Source organism: Oncorhynchus gorbuscha, unplaced genomic scaffold (genome assembly GCF_021184085.1).
Source record: "Oncorhynchus gorbuscha isolate QuinsamMale2020 ecotype Even-year unplaced genomic scaffold, OgorEven_v1.0 Un_scaffold_1662, whole genome shotgun sequence".
NCBI classification, from domain to species: domain Eukaryota; kingdom Metazoa; phylum Chordata; class Actinopteri; order Salmoniformes; family Salmonidae; genus Oncorhynchus; species Oncorhynchus gorbuscha.
In genome coordinates, this window is record NW_025746379.1 from 97,501 (window position 1) to 108,708 (window position 11,208).

At 48.2% G+C, this 11,208-nt stretch overlaps 1 protein-coding gene and 1 pseudogene across 1 annotated transcript; both read right to left on the minus strand.

The window, feature by feature from the left end:
* The window catches only part of LOC124023637, a 28,003-nt pseudogene extending 25,745 nt beyond the window's left edge, over positions 1-2,258 (minus strand).
* A 1,448-nt stretch (positions 2,259-3,706) lies between these two features.
* Positions 3,707-10,037, minus strand: LOC124023636 (actin, cytoplasmic 1-like). Its single transcript, XM_046337993.1, has 6 exons — positions 9,889-10,037; positions 8,616-8,740; positions 8,083-8,322; positions 4,835-5,273; positions 4,540-4,721; positions 3,707-4,429 (listed from the first exon to the last, which is right to left on the minus strand). Exons 2-6 carry the CDS (start codon positions 8,736-8,738, stop codon positions 4,286-4,288), a joined length of 1,128 nt encoding a protein of 375 aa, XP_046193949.1. The 5' UTR covers positions 8,739-8,740; positions 9,889-10,037; the 3' UTR covers positions 3,707-4,285.
* Between the last annotated feature and the right edge of the window lie 1,171 nt (positions 10,038-11,208).

Sequence of the window (11,208 nt, forward strand, 5' to 3'; positions counted from 1 at the left end):
ACTAGTCTTGATTAAATTGGCTAGCTACTAGTCTTGATTAAATCAGGCTGTTATTCACAAGTCTAGCTAGCCCGTGGTGTGACAGTTGGCTAGCTACTAGTCTTGATTAAATCAGGCTGTAGTACACAAGTCATTGGTACATACAGCCTGACACTAATGCAATGTCATGTAAATGTTCCTTTCAAGCGAAGAGAATGATGAATAAAAATAAATGTAAAAAATCCTCTACAGGTTGTCTTTGTGGTTGTCCTTCAGCGGCTCGAAAGTTTTCACAAAATATCCACAGGAAAGCTTTGTGAACCCAACTTTAGTTATTGTTATTATTGTTGTACTTTTTTAGAGCCAAAAGGTAGAGAGCGTCTATAGAAAGTCTACACTTATATATAAAAATGGTGGCGGCAGCATCATGTTATGGGTATGCTTGTCACCTGGGAAGTTTGTCAGGAACAAAAGAAATGAACAAAGCCCAGGTAAAAAAAAAAGCAAAACCCACTTCAGTCTTCTGAAAATCGAAACAATGTTGTTTTTTTTATTCTGCAAGAACGGCTTTCCAAAACATGTTGAGTGTTCCTGAGTTAGTCTCAGTCCTGACAAATTTGCTCAATTTTTATTTTTTATTATTTTACAACTGAGACAAGGTTTGAATTTCGCTGAATTGGAACCCTGAATATAAGCCAGGCCTAGTCGCTCAACATCAGTGCCTGACCTCACTAATGCTCGAGGCTGAATGGAAGCAAGTCCCCACAGCAATGTTCCAACATCTAGTGGAAAGCCTTCCCAGAAGAGTGGAGGCTGTTATAGCAGTAATGTTCCTACATCTAGTGAAAAGCCTTCACAGAAGAGTGGAGGCTGTTATAGCAGCAATGTTCCAACATCTAGTGGAAAGCCTTCCCAGAAGAGTGGAGGCTGTTATAGCAGCAATGTTCCTACATCTAGTGGAAAGCCTTCCCAGAAGAGTGGAGGCTGTTATAGCAGCAATGTTCCAACATCTAGTGGAAAGCCTTCCCAGAAGAGTGGAGGCTGTTATAGCAGCAATGTTCCTACATCTAGTGGAAAGCCTTCCCAGAAGAGAGGAGGCTGTTATAGCAGCAATGTTCCTACATCTAGTGGAAAGCCTTCCCAGAAGAGTGGAGGCTGTTATAGCAGCAATGTTCCTACATCTAGTGGAAAGCCTTCCCAGAAGAGAGGAGGCTGTTATAGCAGCAATGTTCCAACATCTAGTGGAAAGCCTTCCCAGAAGAGTGGAGGCTGTTATAGCAGTAATGTTCCCGACATCTAGTAGAAAGCCTTCCCAGAAGAGAGGAGGCTGTTATAGCAGCAAAGGGGGGACCAACTCCATATTAATGACTTCCCAGAAGAGAGGAGGCTGTTATAGCAGCAAAGGGGAGACCAACTCCATATTAATGACTTCCCAGAAGAGAGGAGGCTGTTATAGCAGCAAAGGGGGGACCAACTCCATATTAAAGCCTTCCCAGGAGAGAGGAGGCTGTTATAGCAGCAAAGGGGAGACCAACTCCATATTAAAGCCTTCCCAGGAGAGAGGAGGCTGTTATAGCAGCAAAGGGAGACCAACTCCATATTAATGACTTCCCAGAAGAGAGGAGGCTGTTATAGCAGCAAAAGGAGACCAACTCCATATTAATGACTTCCCAGAAGAGAGGAGGCTGTTATAGCAGCAAAGGGAGACCAACTCCATATTAATGACTTCCCAGAAGAGAGGAGGCTGTTATAGCAGCAAAGGGAGACCAACTCCATATTAATGACTTCCCAGAAGAGAGGAGGCTGTTATAGCAGCAAAGGGAGACCAACTCCATATTAATGCCCAACAACGAGCAGGTGTCCACATACTTTTAGTCATGTAATATGCCTACCAGATCAGATCTCTATGAATTAAGGAACATTTTAACGTGTCGTTTCAGACTGTAACTAAATTATAGATTAAACATGAATTGCGTATTACCAGCCTGATTAAGCCGAATAGCCAGTTACCGGCTATCAAAAGCAAACATATAGCTTAGATAGCTAACAAGCTAACACTAGACAGCTAACAGTAAACTAGTTAGTTTTTAATAACGTTACGCTGGTTTATTCTAACCAACCTGTACAATTTGATTGTCCATATCTTCATCCAATACTCTTCCGTTAACAGACGAAGTCATCGTTGTGTGTGTGTGTTTTTAATCAGTGCATGTTCTCTACCAGCAGAGAACTAGCTTCATGTGACAGGAACGACCGGAAGTAAAACGCTGCGTTTCACCGGAACATTGAGGACGGAACATTTTCCGGAAGTCACAGCAACAAAGTCTTCCCCAGAGGGGTTGTCTTCCCTATAAAAAAAAACCGAATGTAATTTCACTCCAAAAGGGTTAATACTAGTTAATAAAATAAATAAATAACGTAAATTCTCCTTTGTTCATGTTTTCATTATGGTAAACAAGTTCCTACTTAAGAGGAAAGATTATATATTGCCTGTCTTGCTCATTAGAGATGAGAATCTATTACATCTGTGAATCTATTATGTAGCCATTATGGGGTCTGTGACAGAATGGGGATCGCCAGTGACGCAGTTTCAACTGTTCTGCCTTATTATTCGACCATGCTGGGCCACCCCACATGTGCTCTCTCTAATTCTCTCGGAGGACCTGAGCCCTAGGACCATGCTGGTCATTTATGAACATTTGAACATCTTGGCCATGTTCTGTTATAATCTCCACCCGGCACAGCCAGAAGAGGACTGGCCACCACACACAAGCCTAGTTCCTCTAGGTTTCTTCCTAGGTTTTGGCCTTTCTAGGGAGTTTTTCCTAGCCACCGTGCCACCGTGCTGTTTGGGGTTTTAGGCTGGGTTTCTGTACAGCACTTTGAGATATCAGCTGATGTACTTGCCTGTTTTGAGCCCCACATGTGGGTTTTCTGGGGGGGGCTTGCCTGTTTTGAGGCCCACATGTATCACAAAATTCAACAAGGAGTGATTTGGAAGGAATCAGTAGCTAACTGCAAGCATTAGCCTGCTATTCCATCATTAGCCTGCTAGTCAAGTCTAAGAATAAGGGTCTCTTTCCCCATTATAAAATTAAACATTCAACATTGGCCATGCTGTCAATGAATGTATTTTTTAAATTTAACTAGGCATGTCAGTTTAGAACAAATTCTTATTTACAATTACTGCCTACCCCGCCCGGCCGACGCTGGGCCAATTGTGCACCACCCTATGGGACTCCCAATCTTGGTCTGATGTGATGCAGTCTGGATGATTTGAAGCCACTTTCAAAACTGCTAACTTTAAACTGCAAAATCTGACTTGAGTTCAAGACAAATGGGAAAACACTTTGGAATCTTTCTTCCAAAAAGGTCTCGTCTGCTGCAGAAATGTAATATGCAGGGAGATCTGTATACTGTAGCTAAGTAATACTAAGTGTGTTGTGTAGGAAGGGGTTAGTAGACCATGTGCCTCACCCTAATAATTTGGCCTACTGTTCTGACTTTGTTCTTTACTTGACTATATATAACCCGTTTGAGAGAAGTGTAATATTGTAAGAGCCTTCATTTCTCCTATGGTTCTGACTTGGTGTACAGGGAGAACACTGTAAGAACGGCCCATGTTCTGAATTCTGTCACTGAACTTCACAGTTCAGGAAGGCAGAAGGACCGGTACCCAGTACAACCGGATCAACACCATGAAGGAAGGCAGAAGAGAACACAACCATTTCAATAGACATGTGCACTTTATTAGTTGTGTCGGTCCACAACAGGAGCCCCCTGCCCCACCCTACACAAGCCCCAGAGAGAGGAACACCTCTCAGAATGGTCAAACATCTTTTTTGCATAACAAACTGGACCATGTATCTATAAGACTGAAAATACAAAAACAATATTGTTTTTATATCAATTAAATCATTTACATTAAGCTTTTCCCCCCTCCACACAAAGCCCCAAATACAGCCCTATCCCCTAGGTGATGCACTAGATCCTATGGGCCCTGGTCACTAGCGCACTAGGTAGGGGATAGGGGCTGGACAGCAACACCTCCATAGAGGTCAATAAGGTGGTGGAACATCAACATTAAGACTAACTAAACAGGACACGTGGAGAGTCATGACCGTCAGACAACGACATCACATCCTGTCCATCCAGCCAAAACAGGGAGGGCTCTCAGACAGACCGACAGCAGGAGAAGACAACGCCAGTGTGGAGAGAGGGATGAGATCTGACAGGCAACACCGACTCAAGAGTCTTCATTGGAATGGGAAGGAGGAGAGAGAGTCTGTACGGGTCGCGGGTCGTTTTAGAAGCATTTACGGTGGACGATGGAGGGACCGGACTCGTCGTACTCCTGCTTGCTGATCCACATCTGCTGGAAGGTGGAGAGAGAAGCCAAGATGGAGCCTCCGATCCAGACGGAGTATTTCCGCTCTGGAGGGGCGATGATCTGGAGAGGAGAGACAGAGGGAAAACATTAGCATGAGTACAGACCTTCACACTGTAGCTCTAGAGCACCAGGTAACTACAGGAGGACGGTTCAGAGGTTTATTTAGTCACCTTGATCTTCATGGTGGAAGGGGCCAGAGAGGTGATCTCCTTCTGCATCCTGTCAGCGATGCCGGGGTACATGGTGGTTCCTCCGGACAGCACCGTGTTGGCGTACAGGTCCTTACGGATGTCCACGTCACACTTCATGATGGAGTTGAAGGTGGTCTCGTGGATACCGCAAGACTCCATACCTGGAGAGAGAGAAGAGACAAAATGGCCGTCACTACGGTGCAATCGCAACACACGATGGCTGCCAGATGGACACTCGATCAGCTGATCCAGAGAGGTTAGTTAAGAGACTCACCGAGGAAGGAGGGCTGGAAGAGGGCCTCCGGGCAGCGGAACCTCTCGTTGCCGATGGTGATGACCTGGCCGTCAGGCAGCTCGTAGCTCTTCTCCAGGGAGGAAGAGGAGGCAGCGGTGCCCATCTCCTGCTCAAAGTCCAGCGCCACGTAGCACAGCTTCTCCTTGATGTCTCGTACGATTTCCCTCTCGGCCGTGGTGGTGAAGCTGTAGCCGCGCTCCGTCAGGATCTTCATCAGGTAGTCCGTGAGGTCGCGGCCGGCCAGATCCAGACGCAGGATGGCGTGGGGCAGAGCGTAGCCCTCGTAGATGGGTACTGTGTGGGTCACGCCGTCACCGGAGTCCATGACGATACCGGTGGTACGGCCGGAGGCGTACAGGGACAACACGGCCTGGATGGCCACGTACATGGCAGGGGTATTGAAGGTCTCAAACATGATCTGGAGACGAGAGAGGAGAGGTATGAGTCACGGTGCCGAAGGACTACAGTAGAGACAGGAGTCACAGCACCCTATAGAACATGCTGTCCAGTAGAGACAGGAGTCACAGCACCCTGTACAACATGCTGTCCAGTAGAGACAGGAGTCACAGCACCCTGTACAACATGCTGTCCAGTAGAGACAGGAGTCACAGCACCCTGTACAACATGCTGTCCAGTAGTCAGTGTGCTGGAGGACTACAGTAGAGACAGGAGTCACAGCACCCTGTAGAACATGCTGTACAGTAGAGACAGGAGTCACAGCACCCTATAGAACATGCTGTCCAGTAGAGACAGGAGTCACAGCACCCTTACAACATGCTGTCCAGTAGAGACAGGAGTCAATATAACCCTGTACAACATGCTGTCCAGTAGAGACAGGAGTCACAGCACCCTGTACAACATGCTGTCCAGTAGAGACAGGAGTCACAGCACCCTGTACAACATGCTGTCCAGTAGAGACAGGAGTCACAGCACCCTGTACAACATGCTGTCCAGTAGAGACAGGAGTCACAGCACCCTGTACAACATGCTGTCCAGTAGAGACAGGAGTCACAGCACCCTGTACAACATGCTGTCCAGTAGAGACAGGAGTCACAGCACCCTGTACAACATGCTGTCCAGTAGAGACAGGAGTCACAGCACCCTGTACAACATGCTGTCCAGTAGAGACAGGAGTCACAGACCCTGTACAACATGCTGTCCAGTAGAGACAGGAGTCACAGCAGTACAACATGCTGTCCAGTAGAGACAGGAGTCACAGACAACATGCTGTCCAGTAGAGACAGGAGTCACAGCACCCTGTACAACATGCTGTCCAGTAGAGACAGGAGTCACAGCACCCTGTACAACATGCTGTCCAGTAGAGACAGGAGTCACAGCAGTACAACATGCTGTCCAGTAGAGAGGAGTCACAGCAGTACAACATGCTGTCCAGTAGAGACAGGAGTCACAGCACCCTGTACAACATGCTGTCCAGTGAGTCAGAGGGAAACGGTCATTAGTGAAGAAACACAGCAGCCATTTCTACAGAACGTCAATATAAACCAGTGAGAGGCTCATTCAGGCACGGCCCTGACAGGAGGGCCCAGAAGTTAATCAGTGTCAGCAGGGTGCAGAGGCAGGAGGAGACCTGGAGCTTCCAGAGGGAAGAGGACAGGGTGGAGGAGAGGAGAGCAGAGCAGAAGAACAGTGGAGGAGGAGAGGAGGAGGAGAGGAGGAGGGAGGAGAGGCGGGACAGGGGCGGGAGAGAGGCGGGAGGAGGAGGGGCAGAAGAACAGTGGAGGAGGAGGGGCAGAAGAACAGTGGAGGAGGAGGGGCAGAAGAACAGTGGAGGAGGAGGGGCAGAAGAACAGTGGAGGAGGAGGGGCAGAAGAACAGTGGAGGAGGAGGGGCAGAAGAACAGTGGAGGAGGAGGGGCAGAAGAACAGTGGAGGAGGAGGGGCAGAAGAACAGTGGAGGAGGAGGGGCAGAAGAACAGTGGAGGAGGAGGGGCAGAAGAACAGTGGAGGAGGAGGGGCAGAAGAACAGTGGAGGAGGAGGGGCAGAAGAACAGTGGAGGAGGAGGGGCAGAAGAACAGTGGAGGAGGAGGGGCAGAAGAACAGTGGAGGAGGAGGGGCAGAAGAACAGTGGAGGAGGAGGGGCAGAAGAACAGTGGAGGAGGAGGGGCAGAAGAACAGTGGAGGAGGAGGGGCAGAAGAACAGTGGAGGAGGAGGGGGCAGAAGAACAGTGGAGGAGGAGGGGGCAGAAGAACAGTGGAGGAGGAGGGGCAGAAGAACAGTGGAGGAGGAGGGGCAGAAGAACAGTGGAGGAGGAGGGGCAGAAGAACAGTGGAGGAGGAGCAGAAGAACAGGAGGAGGAGGGGCAGAAGAACAGTGGAGGAGGAGGGGCAGAAGAACAGTGGAGGAGGAGGAGCAGAAGAACAGTGGAGGAGGAGGGGCAGAAGAACAGTGGAGGAGGAGGGGCAGAAGAACAGTGGAGGAGGAGGGGCAGAAGAACAGTGGAGGAGGAGGGGCAGAAGAACAGTGGAGGAGGAGGGGCAGAAGAACAGTGGAGGAGGAGGGGCAGAAGAACAGTGGAGGAGGAGGAGGAGGGGCAGAAGAACAGTGGAGGAGGAGGAGGGGCAGAAGAACAGTGGAGGAGGAGGAGGGGCAGAAGAACAGTGGAGGAGGAGGAGGGGCAGAAGAACAGTGGAGGAGGAGGAGGGGCAGAAGAACAGTGGAGGAGGAGGAGGGGCAGAAGAACAGTGGAGGAGGAGGAGGGGCAGAAGAACAGTGGAGGAGGAGGAGGGGCAGAAGAACAGTGGAGGAGGAGGAGGGGCAGAAGAACAGTGGAGGAGGAGGAGGGGCAGAAGAACAGTGGAGGAGGAGGAGGGGCAGAAGAACAGTGGAGGAGGAGGGGCAGAAGAACAGTGGAGGAGGAGGAGGGGCAGAAGAACAGTGGAGGAGGAGGAGGGGCAGAAGAACAGTGGAGGAGGAGGAGGGGCAGAAGAACAGTGGAGGAGGAGGAGGGGCAGAAGAACAGTGGAGGAGGAGGAGGGGCAGAAGAACAGTGGAGGAGGAGGAGGGGCAGAAGAACAGTGGAGGAGGAGGAGGGGCAGAAGAACAGTGGAGGAGGAGGAGGGGCAGAAGAACAGTGGAGGAGGAGGAGGGGCAGAAGAACAGTGGAGGAGGAGGAGGGGCAGAAGAACAGTGGAGGAGGAGAGGGGCAGAAGAACAGTGGAGGAGGAGAGGGGCAGAAGTGAACAGTAAAGGAGGAGGAGGACATTACCTGGGTCATCTTCTCCCTGTTGGCTTTGGGGTTGAGGGGGGCCTCGGTGAGCAGGACGGGGTGTTCCTCTGGAGCCACTCTCAGCTCGTTGTAGAAGGTGTGATGCCAGATCTTCTCCATGTCGTCCCAGTTGGTGACGATGCCGTGCTCGATGGGGTACTTCAGAGTCAGGATGCCCCTCTTGCTCTGAGCCTCGTCTCCCACGTAGCTGTCCTTCTGGCCCATGCCAACCATCACTCCCTGGAGACACACTCAGGTCAGTGACAATGTACTCCATGGAATGTTAAGGCTGATCTACAGTATTAATGATGTTGATTGGAACTGACCTCTTAAAGGTTCATGTTGCATAGCAACAGAACATTAAATGACACGTTATAATATTCTACAGGGAGCCATACAACTACACAATGCAGTCAGTGTAATGTTGACTAGAGACAGTCAAAATTGGTGACAAACATTAGTTACAATAGCAATGTAACAGTTGTCACATTCAGTATAGCAGATAAAGTTGGTGTATTTCAGTTAAATATTACCTGATGTCTGGGGCGACCCACGATGGAGGGGAACACAGCCCGAGGAGCATCATCTCCTGCGAAACCGGCCTTGCACATACCGGAGCCGTTATCAACGACCAGGGCGGCGATTTCATCTTCCATTTCTGCACCGGGAAGAAAAAGACAGAAATGAGACTGACGTCTTTACCGGGGTGCGCCGCCTGCCTGTCACTATTGAGCCGGTGTACTATCGGTGAATGACCACTAGGTGGCGCTGAAAAGCAACAGTCCAGACCATTCACTCACTCAGCGTTTTACAACCAGTCAATTTGCTTTATCGTAAAAATGCATGAACTAAATTGGCTTTTGAGGCTTAATTTAAGGTTCAGCATAAAGGTCAGTTGTGTAGTTAAGTTGTATAACTAGAGAGAGTAGAAATAGACGGAGTTGATGACAAGCACCCAGACAGCGCCTCTAGACAAAAGGCTGTGTGTTTTCGGCCGAGGCGTCACCATATAAGGCAATAGATGGAGCGTCCCCTGACATGTGTTAGTCTGACAGAGGCCACTCCCTGGTCCGGGATAAACAGCCAGACAATAACCCAGGTTAGGTCACATCTATCCTGAATATGGTGACACAAGGAGAGGCCACTCCCTGGTCCGGGATAAACAGCCAGACAACCCAGGTTAGGTCACATCTATCCTGAATATGGTGACACGGAGAGGTTTCAGTGCTTTCAAATCACATTAAATGCCCATATGTTTGAGGCTTGTAACTGGTGTGAAATGTTTCCTATTAAAAGACACATTGACCCCTGAAAAGCACTGACTCATCTGAGCCAAATAGTCATAAAAACCCCTCAACATCATCATTAACACATAGGAAGTCATTTACCTCACTTTTAATAACAGCCTGACTTTAATGCATGTGAACTTTAACAGATATCCTTGAAACATCTCAACAGGGCGAGTTTTAACCTCCATTATTGGGAAAATGGTCGAAATGTTTTGTACAACCGGTCAAAGATAAGACAGACCCTGGTTAACACACCCACTCAGATGTTGAGCTAGATAAAATCAAATATTTAAATGAATTAAAGATGCAAATCAAATATATATATATATAAAAAATTACATTTTAAAAATGACCAGAATAAAAAACACATTGTAAACTGACCGACGACAGCTAGCTAGGACCCAAGACAAACCGTACAAGTTAACTAAGATAACTAACTTTAACTAGTTGTCTACGTTGAAATGTAACAATTAAACATAAATAACATTTTTTTTAAACACAGTATTAAAGCTCTTACCTGTGTTTTAGTGGGGAAAAGATACCGGCGTTAATCAAGAGAAACTGTCTCTTACACTCCCTTCTTCCTGCAGCGGTGAGAAAACTGTAATGAGGAAGTGTTGCCAAGGCTCCGGGTTTTATATCCGCATACGTCACAACCCCCACCTCTCTGTCCATATAAGGCGAACTTTCTGCAGCGCGGCTCCTGATTGGTCGAGGGCGTATCCACTCGGAGTGAACGCATTGTGCCTCAACTGGGCCTCTCTGCGTTGACAGCACTTGGTTTCAAAAGGAGGTGAAATAAAGTGTAGGCCCTTTATTAATTAATATAACGTTAATGAACTCCTATACACCGATATAACGTCCTAGATAACATAACAAGGTCATCGATTAGGATAGGTGTCATCGTATTCAACGATCGGCCTAATTGATGTATTGTCAATAGTTTCTTTCCTTGGCCACCGTGATTATGGTTAAAACTAGTTTATTTTATTTATTTTTATTTCACCTTTATTTTAACCAGGTAGGCAAGTTGAGAACGAGTTCTCATTTACAATTGCGACCTGGCAGTCGTTAAAGTTCGATAACTAACGTAGAGGGGGTTCTTCCTTTGAAATGGAAGTAGGTTTTGTATTGGATTTAACGTTACAGCTACAAGGTAACTGTGGTCAGGTCGTGATGCCGGGACAATGTAAGGTCCAGCTCACACGTGAGGAATGGTGTTGGTGTAATTTGAGTCAGTGTAAATCTTTGAGGTGTATATACTGACATTCCAGAGGCCCAGGGTCGTTAGGCCCGCTAGCCTGATAATTAGCTTAACCGGTGTTAAAAACAGAGCCCACATCCCCTACTAGACTGAGACAACACACAACCCCTACTAGACTGAGACAACACACAACCCCCACTGACTGAGACAACACACATCCCCTACTAGACTGAGACAACACACAACACACAACCCCCACTAGACTGAGACAACACACAACACACAACCCCTACTAGACTGAGACAACACACAACACACAACCCCCACTAGACTGAGACAACACACAACCCCCACTAGACTGAGACAACACACAACCCCCACTAGACTGAGACAACACACAACCCCCACTGACTGAGACAACACACAACCCCTACTAGACTGGGACAACACACAACCCCCACTGACTGAGACAACACACAACCCCCACTAGACTGAGACAACACACAACCCCCACTGACTGAGACAACATACAACCCCTACTAGACTGAGACAACACACAACCCCTACTAGACTGAGACAACACACAACCCCTACTAGACTGAGACAACACACAACACACAACCCCCACTAGAC